General features: G+C 40.4%; 1 protein-coding gene and 1 long non-coding RNA gene across 6 annotated transcripts; one reads left to right on the top strand and one right to left on the bottom strand.

The window, feature by feature from the left end:
* Nucleotides 1-91: 91 nt before the first annotated feature.
* LOC119220178 (globoside alpha-1,3-N-acetylgalactosaminyltransferase 1-like) lies at nucleotides 92-7,050 on the bottom strand. Of its 4 annotated transcripts, XM_037475950.2 has the most exons (14): nucleotides 6,920-7,050; nucleotides 5,286-5,332; nucleotides 4,615-4,701; nucleotides 4,478-4,517; nucleotides 4,296-4,440; nucleotides 3,624-3,656; nucleotides 3,342-3,395; nucleotides 2,836-2,892; nucleotides 2,563-2,595; nucleotides 2,351-2,488; nucleotides 2,132-2,264; nucleotides 1,843-2,038; nucleotides 1,531-1,750; nucleotides 92-1,449 (listed from the first exon to the last, which is right to left on the bottom strand). In XM_037475950.2, the coding sequence occupies exons 5-14, from the start codon at nucleotides 4,346-4,348 to the stop codon at nucleotides 1,308-1,310; spliced, it is 1,059 nt and encodes a 352-aa protein (XP_037331847.1). In that variant the 5' UTR covers nucleotides 4,349-4,440; nucleotides 4,478-4,517; nucleotides 4,615-4,701; nucleotides 5,286-5,332; nucleotides 6,920-7,050; the 3' UTR covers nucleotides 92-1,307. The 4 variants fall into 4 exon arrangements, with proteins under 4 accessions (XP_037331847.1, XP_037331849.1, XP_037331848.1 ...); XM_037475952.2 differs by having other exon boundaries at nucleotides 2,351-2,485; nucleotides 4,296-4,517; XM_037475951.2 differs by having other exon boundaries at nucleotides 3,342-3,392; nucleotides 4,296-4,517.
* A 128-nt stretch (nucleotides 7,051-7,178) lies between these two features.
* Nucleotides 7,179-8,931, top strand: LOC119220180 (uncharacterized). 2 transcript variants are annotated; one of them, XR_009957110.1, is made up of 3 exons: nucleotides 7,179-7,550; nucleotides 7,689-7,755; nucleotides 7,834-8,931. It is a non-coding gene; the product is annotated as an uncharacterized LOC119220180 (long non-coding RNA). The 2 variants fall into 2 exon arrangements; XR_009957109.1 differs by having other exon boundaries at nucleotides 7,665-7,755.
* The last annotated feature ends 9,077 nt before the right edge of the window (nucleotides 8,932-18,008 follow it).

Genomic DNA, 18,008 nt, shown 5'->3' with positions numbered 1-18,008 from the left:
TGCATCATGTTTCACTGCGTTTCCACCATTAAAGCGCCATTACTCATAATATTTATGGATAAAATATACAATTTCTCAGCTATTTGCAGTGAACAAATTACACACAAACTGTAAATAGTTAAATAAAACTAATACTACAAGGCTTTTTAACCCAAATTGAACACAAAAGTGCTTTTTAATGACTACTACAGTCTCAAAATGATTCAAGCATAACTTGTCTCAAAGTCGCTAGGCTGCATCTTTGTAGCCTCCAGCCTTTAGCAGCCTTCGTAGAATCGGCTCCTGGGGGGCTGCGTCCCTCGGCCGCGTTCGGAGGAGCCGACGGAACGGGACAGGCAAGCAGCGAAAGTGATGCGTCCTTAAGGATGCAGCCTAGCGACTCTGAGACACAGCTCCTGTCTCTAGCACACCTGGTGCAACTACTCAGGGGCTGACTTAAACCCTATTGAAAATCTCTGGTGCACCCCCAAGTTAAAAATATCTGCATAAGTTGAAGAATCAACTCAAGCTTTTCAAAGTAAAAGGGTAAAAGTACAGTCAGTTGGCCAAACGAATAGTTTCTGACTTCATGAGCAAATACAGAATCCATTTGTGTTCATTTCTAAAGCCTCGCATTAAGACATACGTCACTTTATTTAAGATGCTGCGCTTCCTGCAGCTCGCTGTGTTGTGCCAGATTCTCAATAAAGTTAGAATAAAACATTAACATAAAAACCATGAAGACTCATTTAATGTTACACTTTGCATGCCGCTAAATACCCAACTGAGATCAGCTTTTCTGATACCCTTCTGAAAAAGGATCCGACCACCGGAGCCTTTCTGAAAAGGGAATCTTGCACCGACCACTTTTCACTATTTAAGCTGTTCTTGTCTACTTTGTTCATTGCAATCTGCTGAGAAATTGCACAATTTTAATAACCCTATTACAATGGTGAATAGATCATTTTGATTACAACTGTATAAAAGCTCAGCTACATCCCTGTTGGTTTTGTATGAGCCATGGTTTATGACAGTTTCCTGCAGTCAATTTAAAAGTTGAAAAGGTCTCAAAGAACCCTAACAGAATGTTAGCAGGAGGATCTCTTCTACTGTGGAAGAGTGTTAGAACCCTGTTTCCATGTGACCTCTCATACTGTGAAGAAGGTTATAACCACAATAGCAACAACAGGTAAATGCCTCTTTAGTTTATTATAATTCTCTGGCGTCTTGCAATAGTTCAGGTGAGGACTCTGGCAGCTAGAAGTCAGGTGAAGAGGTGGGTTAGAGTCTGTTGCTGAGCAACAAGTGTCAGTAACTTTAAAATGGTATCAGGGATTGGGTCGGATCTCAGCGTAGTTCTTGACAACTCCGGAGAACCTGACAATGTGGATTTCTGGATTTCTGGGTTTGAAATCCTGCCAAAGGTACTCAGGTGAGAGCACCTTACTGGGCTTGTTGATCCACATGTACCTGAACACAGAACAGAAGTTAGCATCAAAACCTTAACAACCAAAACACGGTTGAACACAAGTTGGCCCTCCTCCTCTCGACCTGTTCAGGTGACTCTCCTCCTGCCAGGCAGCTTCAATGTCCTCCTTGGCGTCAGCCTCAAAGTTGTGGCGGCAGGTTTTGGCGAGCTGATGCACTTCCTGTAGCAGACCCCCAAAGGCACCCCCGCAGTAGTAGAAGTCTCCCTCCCCAGGGGCTATGTAGGCTCTCGATGAAGGTCTGCGCTCATATGGGAAGTTGCTGCGTGCGTCCCTGTAATAACCTGTTGACACGAGTAACACGCATCTCACCTGGACTCAAACATACACTTTTATGAGAATCTATGGACCATCAGCACAAGTACCAACCACTCACCTGGATGAGTCACAGCCACGAGTCCGCCCAGCGACTCGCTTCCCCAGCGGCCGTGGAACTCCGAGTCCACGTCCAGGCAAAAGATGTAGTTTCTGTTGTTGGGAAGCTGCTCTTCAATCAGTATCTGGATGAGCTCCATTCTCCGAGCCGAGATCTCCTGCCAACGCTTCGAGCTGGGCACCAACCGCACCATCAGCTGGAGGTAAAGGTGCAGTCGTTTCTTGTCAAACAAACCAGAGACAAACTCTGAGTGTGATGTTCGTTTGGGTTGCTTCCTGATTTTATTTACCTGTCTGCCGGAGGCCATTGTGACTTGGGGTACCTCATTGGGCCGGTCTGTGAACACATAAATGTGCACTTTGAACCCAACGAAGAAGTGCTGCTCGGCTGTCTCCAAGAACTTCTTCAGGAACCTGATGTAGCTGTGCAGACAGTCAGATAGGTCACCTCTCCGTCATAGGTCAGAGCAGAGCGACCTCTCAAGGAAATTGAGGTATGTCAGACTTACTTTCCTACAGCAAAAACGGTGGCTATGATGGTGATGTTCTTTGGTTTGTAGATGCCGTCGAGTAGAACCGGGTTAAAGATTCCCTCCCAGACAATAGGAGCCATCCAGGGCGTCACCGTCACCACGTCGGTCCGACTGCTGTTAAAATCACAGACGGACGTAAATAACTAACAAAAACAAACAAAAGAACAACAACAAGGAAGGATGCTCACCCCTGTACGATGCTTGGCTGCTCATACTGCAGGCTGGAACACACACAATGATCTCATTAGAACATGAAACAGTCCAACAGGCTGTTGGCACTGCTAGCAGTGTCAGCAGAGGTAGCAGTAGCACAGAGAGACAGCAAGACGTTACGTTTCATATCACAGTAGGCTGTGATACAACAGGATAAACCAAAAAGTCCCCCGATGTTTACACTGAGAGTACAAGTACACTTGTACTATTAACAGGTGTTAAACACAAAATGTGATGATGTTACTCACTGGTCAGGAGCCACAAGGTGGACTTCATTACTCATAGCATTGACATCAGCAGACAATCTGTGCACAAATATACACACATGTAAATAAATACATATATGTGTATGTATATAAATAAACATATCGACACATGTTTGTATACAGACTTATTATTTTGAAAGTGCCTTGTCACTTTCTCTAAATACACATGTAGAGTCACAAGGTTTATCAGTAGTGGCTTGGGAGGGGCGTCATGTGTGTTAAACAATGATCACACTACTCAATCTAACCCCCTAACCCTCAGGCAATACCAGTTGGACCACGTAAACAGGTTAGTCTGTGAGAAGGTGTGAACAGGTGAGTCTGAATGAGAGGGCGTGAACAGGTGAGTCTGAATGAGAGGGTGTGAACAGGTGAGTCTGAATGAGAGGGCGTGAACAGGTGAGTCTGTGAGGAGGTGTGAACAGGTGCAAGGAGGTGAACGGGTGTGTCTGTTTGATTAAGATGCACGCAGGGATAGTGGTACTGACCTGTTCTTTGGTGTGATGTTGTTTGGTGTGATGTTCTGCTGGGGTGATGTTCTGCTTGGACAAAATAAAACACACACATTAAAATAAAGCTTTACATTACTCAAATCAAATGTTTTTTCTGTTGATTCTGTGGATTGTTTGTTGTGTATTTTGTTGTTGTTAGTTGTGTAACCTGTGCTCTTTTTTGTCTTCAAAGTTTTAACATCTTCTTGTCATCCAACATTCACACAGTTTATCTAAATATAGAATGATGTTGTTGTTAGTGTATATTATATGGATTACCTGTACGACAGGGAGTTGCATAAGTACAGCACTCTGGGGGTTAAAACAGAAATACAGGCAATCATTAGATGAGATTACAAAACTATTAATCATCTCAAACTGATTTTCCACCAAAGAATGTGTACTGACTCATAGAGACAAGAATAGACGAAAGAAACACGTTACAAGGAATTAACAAGACCAGAAGATGCATGAAAAACATGATCGACATCAGAAAAATGCTAAACCTAAAGCATTTTTCTTTTTCATTCAAAAACCAAACAGCTCCTGGAATAAAAGACCTTCTGAGTCGTTCAGTAGAACACTTGGGCATCCAGAGCCGCTCACTGAATGAGCTTCCATTTAAACACAGTTATTGATTAATAACCAATAAGAAGGGATCACTTGTATGACCTAAATTAGTACACAAACATATATTCCCTGTCCCTCTCACCGCATGGCAGCGGTGTGCCAGAACCTCGCTGAAGGGTCGCACTAACGAGCCAAGAGACCGATCCATTGACACGGTTCATAAAAGGAGAACATATATTCTGCTGTATATTAGGGCGGGATAGATAGTATCCCACCATAGTCAGGTATTTACTTGGGGGAAGTGATAAGTAGCAATAAGTAGCAATAGCCATAGCATTAGCAGGTGGTAGCATTAGCAGTAGCATTAGCAGTGGGACTCACCCCAGGATCAGTGCAGACACCAGGACTGCAGTCAAAGATTTAACGTTGATCATCTTAAAGTCTCAGTTCCACCACCGTAGTCCCGATCAGAATACGTAATCCAAACTTTATCAACTCAGACCAGATCTAGCAAGTCTCAACAGACTCTTCCTTCTCTTAGGAGTAGCTAGTCTGTTAGTCCTAGTCCAGCTCTGTCCATAGTAGATCAGCAGTTTCAACACACTGTGAAGGAGAGAAAGCCAAAAATTAGCCCAAAATTGGAAATTTGCCTGATAGAGCTTTACAGTCTGTACATATGCAACATCATCCAAATACTCACTTCGGCACAGGAAAAACTCCCCCCAAAAACAGGAAGGAATCTTAGGTAGAACATCAGAGGAGGGATCCCTCTCCTGTGTGGGACAGACTACAAGATGTCATGTGTGTAGAATGAACAACATTAAAGATGCACAATACATTCAGCTTATATGACAGGAATTGGCTGGATCCACAGATACAACGGAGTACGTCTTCCTAACAATGCAAGTTTATGCAGTGTTTTCTGATAACAGCACAAATGGACAACAGTGTTTCCCTGTCATTCTAACAGGGGGGCACCCCCACCCCAAGTTACATTTTTTATAATGGCCGAACTGTTTGCTGAGCTGAGCTGTGACTCTGTCTAGTCTCACCAAACAGGCCTAGATTTCTCTCATTTGGTGGAGCACCATAACCGTTGTTTTAAGTTGCGGGTTTGAGGGTCATACCAAGGAGCAAACTTCCTTCTTGTTACCGTGCTCCTTTCCAGAGGAGCATGCGTGCCACTGTCATGTGGGGGGAAACATTTTTTATTCCAGACTCTTTTGGGGGGGCTGATATAGTGGGAGCAGCTCATGAACAGAACTGACTCTACATGTAAGTGTTCCCTTGTCAAGTTATATATATATATTTTTTAATTTTATATGAATTATGTTTCATTTTTTAGGGATGTTGTCTCATTTGTATAAATACCTGATTACTCGCCTCCTGCTTCCTTGACTCACTTCCAGTGGACGGGCCTAGGAGGCAAGGAGAGGAAGCAATGGAAGGAATCAGTATCAAAGCATCTTCAAGAGTATCAAAGTATCGTCAGTATTATCAAAGCAAAACTCTTAAGAGCTGGAAAAGTTGACACATTTTCACATATTCAATATTTGTGAAATATGAAATACATAAAATATGACCATTGATGAATCTTTGGCCTGAATGCGCTGCTTAGCCATGTGCCTTTTCCTTGCAGTCTTTTCCAAATGTACTTTTCAACTGAAGCAGAGGATGCATTTAGAATATCCTGCTTCTCCATTTTAATAAAATAGTCGGACTGTATTGCACGCCCTTCACTTCTGTTTTGACTTTCACCTTGAGCCACGTGCATCAAGCTGCTCTCCAGGAACAGCATCATCTAATCAACATCTGAGCCTCTTATGACCACGGAATCGCGTTACATTTCTTCCAAGCAGGTCTGTAACCGTAACGGAACATAACATCATGTTCACTAACGCCAAAATCAAGCCGACTAGTTGTCCGTTAGAAAGCAGGTTTGGAAAGACACTAATATTACGACACACAACTTCGATGGCTCGTTAACTCAAAACTAGTTCTCGAGGCCATAAATAAATGCAGTAGCGGTCTGACGGTTATAAAGCGGCGTACATCACAGCCACATACAAAGACATACAGTTAAGAAAATATATTAAACGATTGGAACGACCAGGATTCTAATCCCCTGATGTCAACGAAGACGCAGTACAATGCGTCATCAGACCTGTCCTATACAAAGAGCTGTGGTGTGCTTCTTATTGTGTACCATGCGTAGTATGTGTGGAGGAAACCTTCTGGTGTGGGGCTCTAAAACAGCGTGTTACATGGGGCGGGTCTACATACTAAACATTTCTTTGGAAAGACCCGCCCAATGTAACACTTTAAAAGTTTTGCTCCAACGAGTTTTAATCCAAGCCGTTCAGAGCTTTCCTTTAATATATTTCCTTAAATACATGTGTTCATACTTGCTGCAATGGATATGAGAAGCAATTTGTTTAAGCTTGATTAAGCTCATTAATAATAATAATCATGTGTGACGAATCCGGAAACCGAGGCACGCTCAGCTGCTGCTGTTAAGTAAACACAGACACGCTTTCGTGGGGAAACCAGTAGGTGTGTAACACGGACCAGTTGAGTCCATAGACACACACTCGTAATGTTTAACACTCACACTAGTTTTTATCAACCATATGAAACGTTCCTGTTACACTCCAGGAGTCTTCTTCCCCAGACCTCGTTGGGAAAAAAGGTTTAGGATTCGGCTGATTCGGTTCTAGAAGTAAGCGAACCAGCTTTTCTGGATCCCGTTGAGTCATTGAGCCTGCAGTTAAAGTCAACCTGTGACCCGGTGTAGCTAGGTGACGTCACACCGCCAAACAGTTCTCAATAAGGGATTATCGATACCCCGCACGTCAACAAACAGATATTAGTTATTTCCGTGTTTACGCGCGAACTCCAACAAAGCCGCCGAACAATCGACCGCCGAGAACCGGGCCCACGGGTATCTGGACGGGAGCCGGTACCAGGAGAATTCAGGAGAAACCAGGAGAAACCGCGAGACTCACCTTCTACCCAGCGGGCTGCTCTCTGCGCTCTGAAGCAGGAAGTGTAACCAGAGAATGCGGAACACCGCTCCGCTTCCTGCTCGGGGAGGTGTCCGAGGCCCCGCCCCTCTCTCCAGGTAACAGCCTATGACCTTAGGACATTTCTGACCTGAGGGAAACTTCTCTATCCATCCAGGTGAGTTGTTACCCGGTGGATTACCATGGTAACGGATGCTGAACAACACATCAACTGATATCAAAGCTTCTCCCACTGACCGATCATAGTTTACTGAGCCAACAAAATAACATTAAACAAATATGAGGAAGTTAAAGTCATAGTTCAGTATAAAAACAGACCTCCTGCTAATAAAACACTGGTGAATGTGTTATGTTCAAAGGAAGAAACTTAGAATCTCTTTGTTCGAAAAGTTACAATCAAAAGCATTGAATAGAATAAGGATTCGCAGTATCGTGGTGCGACGCGTCGGTGCGCGTATCGCTTTAAGAGAGTCACGTGACCGACACAGCTGCTGTTTGGCCTGTCACATCTGTCAACGGGATCCAGGGTTCTTCACTTCAAGCCATGCAGCCCGAAAGAAAAAGAAAGGTTTCTGCCGTGTGGGACCATTTTCATCTTATATCGACAAATAAGGTATTTTTTTCATTTCCTTGTTGTTTCATCCCGTTCCTCTCAGTTTCTGCTCAATCTATCAGAATCAAATCCTTTTTCAAGTGACTCTTCGTTAAAATGATTCACTTTCCGCAGGTTAACTCTCGCTTTGTTCGACAGAACTGTCCTACTTTAATAAAAGCACCTTGTCAATGCTGAAGCATGAAAATGATAAGGTCACAAATAGGTACACAAACATTTTTCCTCCACTTCCTCCTGGTCACTTTATTGATCATTACTTCATTTTTGATCATCAATCTTCCAGGAAGCATGGACCAGGCAGTTTCATTCTCAAGGACTCTCAAGGGATTCAGGGAACTGCCTCAGGTCCTTGAGCCATCATATGTTTTGCCAACCAGAAAGTGAAATGTCTAGAGAAGTAGTCGCTATATCCAATTAATTTAATATTTAATTTAAATATATTGATTTGCTTTTGGTTTAACTTGGTTTGATTGTCAGACTGTCAAAGAAAGGGTGAAGAACGAGAATGAGTGAAAATGGAAGTACAGCAAGCTGTGGCAGTGAGTATAACAGCTGACATGTGGACATGTGTGAACATGGAGGCTTACTTGGCTCTTATCTGTCACTACATTCATGAGAATATGCAGTTGTTTACATCTGTGTTGAGAGACCGAGTCACAAGGGGCGTGATGGAGGACTGGGCCATAACTAATAAAGTAAAGTGTCTTGTGACGCAGCACCACGTGATTTCATCCACAAAAATTCTCCAAATTCTGAATTCAATTTGCATTGCTCACTCTCTAAATTTATTAGTAAAGAAAATCACGTGATCAAATCCCTAATTTACATCATTCAGACAGGTCAAGCATGACGCCAAAGAGAAGTTTGCTCAAGTGCAGCAACAGATTAGACGGCCTGGAACTCATCAATGAGGTACAAACATGCTGGAACAGCACACATGATGAGAAGGAACCAGTGTGGGTACCCCTCGCCTCACTAAAAACAGACATAACTCCACTTACGGCTGATGAGTTTACCATCACAGGAGAAACACTTCTTGTGCTTGCTCCTTTCCATCAAGCTACAGTGTTATCTGAAGAGAAGAGAGTTTGAGGGTCAAAGGTCATCTCCATGATGAAAATGCTTTATCGTGCAGTTGAGCGTAACGCTTCAAAAAGACAGCAATACGCCTCCACAGGCACCTGAGGCAAAGAGCCACAGACACTGCTACCAATCTGGAGTCATTAATTGTGTTGATCACTCGATTTAAATCACTCGGTTTCATAGATCCTGCAAATGCAGTGAAGCAGTAGACTGAAATCTGAACATGCGGCTGTAATTGGCTGCGCATCGACTGAGCCACATCCTGGTCCTTCTTCACAAGTGCTGCTATCAGCACCCACTTCAGGCATGTTATTCAAATTTATCAGTTTATTTGTGTATTTATTTGCTTGCAAATCATGTACTAAAATGCCAATTTGTTTTTTAGATAACCTGTATGAGGAAGTTGGCAGCCAGAACACCAACGTCACCGCCGATCCAATCATTGAGGTTCAGAAATACCTGGTAGAGGGCAACATTCCAAGGTCCCAGGATCCTTTAAAGTATTGGGACAACCAAAAGAAGACCTACCCAAACCTCTTCCGGCTGTCCCTAAAATTTTTGCGCACACCAGCCTCATCTGTGCCATGTGAACGGGTGTTCTCTAAAGCTGGAGAACTCAAAACGTCATCACCTGAACAACTTTTTTTGAATAAAAATCCATAAAGTACATAAGCATCCGCACATTCAGATATTCAGAAGATATCAAATATATTTTAAACTTAAATTAAGATATCAAATAATACAATAACTTTAACTATGTTATTCTATATACTATGTCATTAATCAGTATGTTAGTATGATCCTGTCAACTAGGTTGCCTGTAATGATTTTTAATATCCAGCAGGTGTCAGTATTGAGCAACACAGTATCAATACCATTTGGGTGATGTGCCATGACGCTTCATGAGGCCTCATCAGGAATCAGGAATTGCCATTATATGTTAGACATACATGGAATTTGACTTGGCGGATGGTCAACCCATCAACCCATCACTAATTGGCAGGCTTCTCCAATCCACAGACAACAGCGAGTCCTTTGACTGGCTACAACGTAGTTAACCGTCTACCGGTTCCACCTACGAATCCCAGGGCACATGCACGTACATATGGATGATGCACCATGTCACAAAGCTCAACCTGGTTTCTTGAACATGGCCTCTAAGTCACCGCATCTCCATCCAATAGAGCCCTTTGGGATGTGCTGGAACAGGAGATTCACATCATAGAGCCGTGCAGCCGACAAACCTGCAGCAACTGCGTGATGCTGTCATGTCAATATGGACCAAAACCTCTGAGGACTGTTTCCATCACCTTGTTGAAAGTATAACACCAAGAATTAAGGCATTTCTGAAGGCAAAGGGGGGTCCAACCATTCACTAGAAAAGTGGACCTAATAAAGTGCCGGTAAATGTAGATATATATACATATATACATTGTACTTCTTAAGCTAAATTAAGTCTTTAAAAAAAAGTCCCTGTAGGTTGTTTATAGAGATGCAAAGATCTCATAAAATATGTTGGATGAATGCAGATTTAACAAGCTAACTAATGCTACATAAACACTTTAATGATGAAGGAAGATTAACACAGCTCGACTTAAAGTACTCCCACTAAATTGCTGTTTTTTCTTTTTCTGCTGGATGGATCAACTATCTGTACAAAGTCCGTATAATCTGAAGCCCAGACCTCATAGACACGTGAACCTCTTGTCCATTGAGAGCACCACAAAGACCAATGTCAAGTCTATTCACTATCACTGAAGGTTTCCCCTTTTCAAAACTCTACAGTTTACTGGGGGAGGACTTTCCTTCTTCGCCTCACTGAAAATGTGTGAGGACCTGTCAGACAGAGTTTAGTGGTCTCCTTCCTGTTTCCTCGGATCCTCCTCTGTGGTTCATAGTCTCTTTTGCTGAACTTCCTGCCTTCAACTCTTCTGTGTAAATGTAAAGTGAAATACGCTTGGGGGTTAAACCACATCCTGGGCGAGTGGAGGAGTGACGACATAGACGGGTTCTACGTTGATTCATACAGAGAACGTGAAGAGGTCTACATGGAACTGGATCCCCTCCTCAGCGGAGAAGTCATGATGCAGCAAACTCCTGTTTCTATTTAACCGACATATGTTCACCTTTTACAGCTAAAGCAATAATTCCTTTTTGAGAAGAACATTCTGTGGAACAATAAGCTTCTTCCTGTGAATCATCATAAAGGCATCTTCATATTATTTATATATACATAGACTTAAACTATACCTTTACTAAATGACTCACTTCAGATATTTGAGATGAAATAAAAACTGAATCAAACCCAGCAAATGTTTTAAAATGAATCTTTATAACTATAATAAATACTGCTAGAAGGTTCTTTGAACATTTTGTGTTAAATGTAATGTACAGGCGAAAAGTTTCTGATGTCTTTTGAAGGTCAATATTTGACTTAAATTGAAGTTATGTGGGTGGTTTTAGAACAAAAACTGATTATTTCTCATGTGCTTTTAATGTGTGCTTTGGTAGTAATATCCGTGTCGGCTGGCCAATAATGGACGATGGGTGGCCCCCGCTAAAGGGGCCCTGCTTGAGCAACAAAGATAAAATAATGATAATACATAAATTATAATAAATACTACATATATCTTTGTGTTCCAAATATGGAATGTACCTATGATTACATTACATGTCATTTAGCTGACTCTTTTATCCATCAAAAAGGGCATTTCAACAATAAGAATACAAACCCAAAAGAACAACAAGAACTAAGCTGATTTACAACTTGTTATAGACAAGAAGCACATCAAAAATCGAAGTGCTACAATTTGTTAGCGTTTTTAGTCGAGGCCTACGATTCATGTCCGATATTAACAACATTAACTGTTCGCACTCACCATCGAGTGCGAACAGTTGCACCACTCTTACAAGAACTAACCACGACTCGTAAAATCTCTCCTCCAAGAGCCATTCGAGAGGAGAACTTTGGAGGTGAAACTAACGTTAAAGGAGCTGAAGATCAATCTGAGCTCACAATGAGACAGCAGACTGGTGAGAAGCTTCTAGGGTGGTCCACCAGGTCAAGTTTTGTGGAGCTTTTGAGTTGGCCTTGCGTGGGCATGAAGAGACTGACTCATTTGACAACCCTCTGATTTTAAGGGGATTGGTGGATGTTGTGTATATATACAGTATATATCATATTATACTGAATTGCCTGTTAAGGTGACAAAATTAAAATGGGCAGTTTCATTTTCTGCTTTTTGTTGTTTTGAAATACATATTAAAAATTTAACTGCAAATCTTTTTTATACATTCATTATTTTACATTAATGATACTGGAATGTTTTCTGAAATTAATTGGATGAGCCTAACTAGAATATTTTCCACCAGCTGCCACTGAGTAATAGAGATAGTAAGATGCTCCACATTCAGAGTGGTACCCTGAGGGGGGGTTTCCAAATTTTGTAGAATTTTCTGAATTGATTTGCTTTGAAAACATCAGTTTCAATTTCTATCCGTCCAGGGTGAGACTTTATTTAAACCACAAGATGACAGAAACGCTCATCAGAACCACCGGCAACTCGACCACAGGACCAGAACCTCCAGAGGTCCAGAACCTAAAGAAACGCCACGGGACCAAAACCTCCAGAGGACCACAACCTAAAAGAACCTCAAGAGGATCGGCACCACGCTCACGGTGATTTATTGAATTAGTTATGTATATAAATATAAATCGGTGTGTATATATCTATATAGATAGATATATTGATGTAGATGTATACTATAAATGTATTTACATTCAGATTGTCTATATTATAAATATTCTTTTTGCAGGATTAAACAAAGCTATTCTGATATTAACTTTATATTTTAAGAGTAAATTTTCATTCATTTAATCAATTTGAAACTTTTCATGATTACTTAAATAAATAATTCATTGTCCTATAAAGAAATGATCAATAACGAATCAGAGTAAGTATGTTTAGTACGTACTAAAGTACATGTTTAAGGTACTTCTTTTCTTACTTAGCAGCGATACATTTTTTACTAATTAAGATTCTAACAGACAAAATATATGAAGAAAACTCCATAGATTATACAAAGTATTATTAGTCCAATAATCAATTTTTCCAGACAGTTATTTCATTTATTAGAAGATGGTTGAAATCCTTTTTCTTGTAAATATATTTGCTGTTTCTAGATTTTAAAATGTTAATATAATTAATGCAGAAGTAATAATGTTAAAAACATTGTTTGAGTAATAATGTTAATAATAATATTCATATTTAAGTAAATTAAAGTTTTTATATTGTTAATGTATTAGTAATTCCAATATCAATGATAAAAAACGTGTTAATAATTCTAACAACGTTAGCAATTTGTTAGTAATAACTTTTATTTAACAAAAAATTTACATTGCTATTTTTCTAATAATAATTATTGAACTAGTTACAGCGTATACAGACAGGTATAAATACTTCTAGTAATAACAGAGTATTGTTACAGATTAGTAGTAGTATTTTAGGAACAACAGTTATTGTTACAAAGAAGGAGAAGTACTTTTAGCAGTATTGAGTATTGATAACGAATGAACATTGAACTATTCCCTCCCAATAAAATACTTAAAATGTATCAAATTTGCCGATTATCGATGACAGCTCTCAGTTATCGTAATGGATGTATGTATGTAAGGACAATAACTCGTATTCCTCGTCCATGCGCCACAGATGGAAACATTAGTCAGCTATGGAAGTCCTGCTTTAAGATCAGTTTGACTCACAGCTCCTTCTGATCAGTGGTGAAACTTAACATTATAATTTGTTATTGCTGTAAACGTGTGACTGATTATTTTTAACTGCTTCACCTTCACATTGATAATCATCAGTCCCTTAATTTCCAGTGAAATGAAACTTCACTCTGTGTCTTTGTTATTTCCATCTCTGACTTGAGGCTTGAGGGTTCAATCCGGAAAGTCAATTGGTTATTGTGACAAAACTACCCGTTCACCCTGTCCAGCATTATTATTATTATTACTATCGTTATCATTGTTAATATTATTCTATATTATAATATTGGGATTATTAATATTGCTAGTTTGATTGTTATCATCATCATTGTTATATCATCATCCTCATCATTATTATCATAATCTCGTAATTATCATTATTATTACTTATACTGTTATTACCAATAATATCTTTTATTTTATTATTATTATCCCATAGTATTGGTTTGATTAATTCGCGACACCCTTTCACATATAAAGTTTCTTCCTTAAAAGACATAAATGATCTCAGACTAAATTAGTTGAAAGAGGTGTCTACCTACCTGCCTCAACCTGCAGTGACTCACGGGGCACAAGGAACTTGGTACAGGTACCTGGCCTTGTGGTTTATATCAGACGGTTTAGAATTTGATGACTCAGGTAGTGTCTGCTGATTGGGCCTCACATTTGCGGCTCTGTTCGAGGCACCTAAAAATACCTGACGATTCTCAGCCCAGATCAGCCCAGTACCAGGTCTTGGATTCGCCTTAGGTGAAGGTTTTCAAAAGTCAGACTTCAAGTAGTCTAGTCAAGTAGTAGTTTTTTGTAAAGTTTAAACTAAAACCAAATTCTATTTCAGAACTGAAGAACCACAACCACCTGAACCACCATATCCACCATTAAAACAACCGTAGGGACTAGAACCACCTGAAGAACCATCTGAGGGACCATAACCATCTGAAGACGCGCTAAAGACAAGAACTATGTGGACCATGACGATGTCTTCAGTCCTGCTCATCCATCTGCAGGTCTACAGCCTCCACCTGATGGTGGCTGCCATGCCGACCTGTTCTCTGGAGGGTAACATAGTCAAGTCGGCCCACCACCTGCTTCGAGACCTGGTAATACCTATGAGCTTTAATCTTTCAATAGCTGAACACAACATGTGACACTTGGTTTAACCTTAGTCTTTAGAGGGTTGGTACAGTTATTCAGATAAAGATGCACTCTGTAAAGGTTCGCCTGCTTCCTTTCTTTCCTGTAGGCAGGGAAATTTCCCAATTACTGCCGTCAATACAACACCAACATCTCCTTTCCATACTCTGCCTTCCCTGCTGCCAAAGCCAATCCCATTCAGGTAATCTTCGTACCTGTAAAAAAAAATAACAGAGCTCATTTATGTCTACTGAGTTTTTTTATTTTTTATCTCTGCTGCTGGTTGAAAAAACTGACCTCTTAACTTCTACCTGTAGTGCCGCCGAGCATTATGGGTGGTGTATGAGTCACTGCAGGAGACGGAGCAAATATTTGAGGATCATGAGTTACCTGTCGGAGTGGAAGGCTTCTCCTGGGATAACCAGAAGTTCATCAACTTCCAACACCTGCAACACCGACTGTTGGAGAAGGGACGCTGTGTGAGTAACTGTCTATCTCAGAGGTCTTCAACAGGGGGTCTGCGGAGGTGCAGGGGGGGTCGCACATATTTTGGTTGATAAGGCAATTTTCTTCCCACAAATTTAGACGTCCTCAGAATCATATTTATTGTCTTTAAATACACAATAACGTTAGTCCAACATACTGTAGTGAACGGATAAATTGATGGGGAAGACGTTATCTTTCATTCCGCAGCTACAAGAGCTCTCTCAAGCTGGGCACCAGTTCATTCACAGCACCTCTCATGCAAATACGAAAGCACAGCCAATCAGATCGTGTTTATGCTCACGTCTAAAGGGAGCGGGAAAGCTCAAAAATAAAAGATTGCGAACCAAACTTTGTAAAATAGGGGGTCCCTGCTCCATCTCGTGTCAGTTTGGGGGACCTTGGCCTGAAAAACATTGAAGACCCCTGGTCTATCTGAATATCCCTCTCTCTCTAATCTGTCTCTCTCTCTCCAGTTGTCCAGTGTTGATGGATCAGTGGTTTTATCCTCTTACTTCAGTAATGTGACAGCAGTTCTGCAGCAGCAGGTAAATACTTTTTAAAGAAACATATAAACATAAATGTATATATATATAATATATATATACATTAGTGTTTAACTAATTAATCTCAAATGTTTTGAATTTCCTTTATCTAGATTAATCGCAATTATAAATGTGTTTTTCTTCTGAAGACTTTTAGACTTTTGGTTTTATTGTATTTTAAACACAAACTCCACACATGTGATCATCTTGGAGGACAAGCGACTCTTCCTGCTGTCCTCATACACTTTGCTGGCTACTCATTTGACAGCTGTGTTTTAAGTGCCAAAAATGTCCCCACATTTAGCAGGACATTTTCAAGCCACCGCCTGTTTTAGTGACACAGTGGAGGTCCTCTTCATTACATTACATTGATTACATAGATGTCATTTAGCTGACGCTTTTATCCAAAGCGACTTACATTGATGGGATGGATGGACATTGGGGTGCAGTTAGAGGTTCGCCGATTGGAAACCGCCAGCCTTGTGGCTCCCAGCACATCACACTACTTCATGCGCCAACATCGCCCACTCTTTAGAGTAGATGTTGAGATCAAAGTAGTTTAGCAGGTAGCATCATGTTTCAGGCACCATCAGTCCTAAAGTGGTCCGTTTTTCACTCACCCCCTTCTGTTTGACACATGGATGACTTCCTCTGCACAGTTCTACTGTTGGTTTTATTACCAATGCAAAAGTTGTTTAACTTAAAATATTTCATTGCATTAATTTCAGCCAAAAATAATCAAAAAAATAATATATAAATATATACATAATCTGTCTGTCACAACGCTTGCACCAATCACAGCTGAAGGGGCGTATCTCTCTTTGTTTGTCACTCAGGACAGCTCAGCCTGTGGTTGGATGGCTATGCGGAGAGATCTGCTCCAGGTCCTAGAGTCCACCCTTCTGCGTCATCACAACTGTTTCACCTGGAGAGACACCCAATGAAGACCGAGACCAGGCCCACTGCAAGAAAAGGCCACGCCCATGGATGACACTGACAAAATTCTTTTATTCATCTAACTAGTTCCATTTATATATTTATAAATTCATTAAGACATTTTTTATATTTTAACACCTACATTTTTTGTATCACGATTATTTATTTATTTATTATTTCAATGAAGTTATTCTGCTTATAAATAATCAATCTAACTTCATTAAAGCATCATGAAAAACAAATTGACAATGTGAACTTTACTCTACAACCCAGGACACACACACACACACATATAGGTGGACACACAATGGTGGTGTGAGGCAGTTGTCCTGCGGCTCGGGCTCATGAAACTTTAAGGCGGCCCCCACCGCACACAGAGTAAACATGCTGACTCAGCTCTGAAATAACTCTTTTAAGTTTTAATATTCTGCAGCATTTGTGATGATGTTCATCAAATGATTAAGATCTGATTTATATACTTTTTAATATACTTTCTTGAAGAAAAGGTATCGAGAACTGACCCAGCTAATGTTAGCTAATGATGAGCTGCACAGACTGTTATAAAAGGGTGAAACCAGCTGGAAGAGCCTCTTTCACTTTCAGATGCATTCAAATAAATATAGGTGAGTCACATTAAGTCTGAAGCTTTAACTCATCAAGTTTAATTAACTCTGACTCACTGAATGAATTACAGCTTCATTCATTCTGTTATGACACTAGCTGTAAAAGATTCAAGGGAAACTCCTGAGTGAATACGTCACTCTTAAATGACTAATTTAAAGTAGGGCTGCAACGATTATTGACTATTTTTTCGATTAGTCGAATAATCTAATCTGATAAATATTTACCATTGTAGGAGCATGGAAACAAACAAAGAGGCATGTATTCCTTTTGGCTAAAACGTGTGGCCGTTTATTTCCATCCAATAACATACTCACACATTCACTTCCTGTTTCCTTCCCCCCCCCCCCCCATGTCACCATGGTTACGCCCCTTTCTCTTGAAGGGCCTCGTGAAATTGGTCCTTTTGGTCCCCTACAATAGCAAATTAAAATGATGACTCAACATGTTGGATTTTGAACTTTGTTACTTGAGTAACAAGTTAATACAAATGTAATCATCATAATAAATACATTACATGCACATATGCGTTTAAAAGTAAAGAGAAAGTTTTAAAAGTAACTCAAAATTGCAATAAAGTCTATGCAGTTGAGAGGCATGTTGAGGATGCTCTCTGTCCAGACTCCTTCATCTGAGGCTGCACGAGCCTCTAAAGGAAGAACTTGTTCATGCTGAGTACTAAAGAGAAACAAAGCTTTAATTATCACGTTGTAGGCTTCAGAATTATAGTTTTTCTGCTGAGTAGATCTCTCGTAATTGTGTTGACATGAAATGATTCTTTTCCACAATATTTTGTTTGAAGAGTGCTAGGTTGAGGAGGTTAACATTAACTCCAGAACAAATGAAAAGACAGGCTACAGTAATTAGCTAATTCCATGTCATTTAGCT

This window comes from Pungitius pungitius, chromosome 12, assembly GCF_949316345.1.
Source record: "Pungitius pungitius chromosome 12, fPunPun2.1, whole genome shotgun sequence".
NCBI classification, from domain to species: Eukaryota; Metazoa; Chordata; class Actinopteri; order Perciformes; family Gasterosteidae; genus Pungitius; species Pungitius pungitius.
The sequence above is the reverse complement of the archived record's forward strand: the minus strand, read 5'-3'. Positions and strand labels throughout refer to the sequence as shown.

Coding starts and splice junctions, on each gene's coding strand:
- LOC119220178 (XM_037475950.2), bottom strand. CDS start 4,348: ATGATCAACGTTAAATCTTTGACTGCAGTCCTGGTGTCTGCACTGATC. Junction 3,657..4,295: donor GTGTCTGCACTGATCCTGGG/GTGAGTCCCACT, acceptor TTTAACCCCCAG/AGTGCTGTACTTATGCAACT. Junction 2,265..2,350: donor ACCGTTTTTGCTGTAGGAAA/GTAAGTCTGACA, acceptor CTGTCTGCACAG/CTACATCAGGTTCCTGAAGA.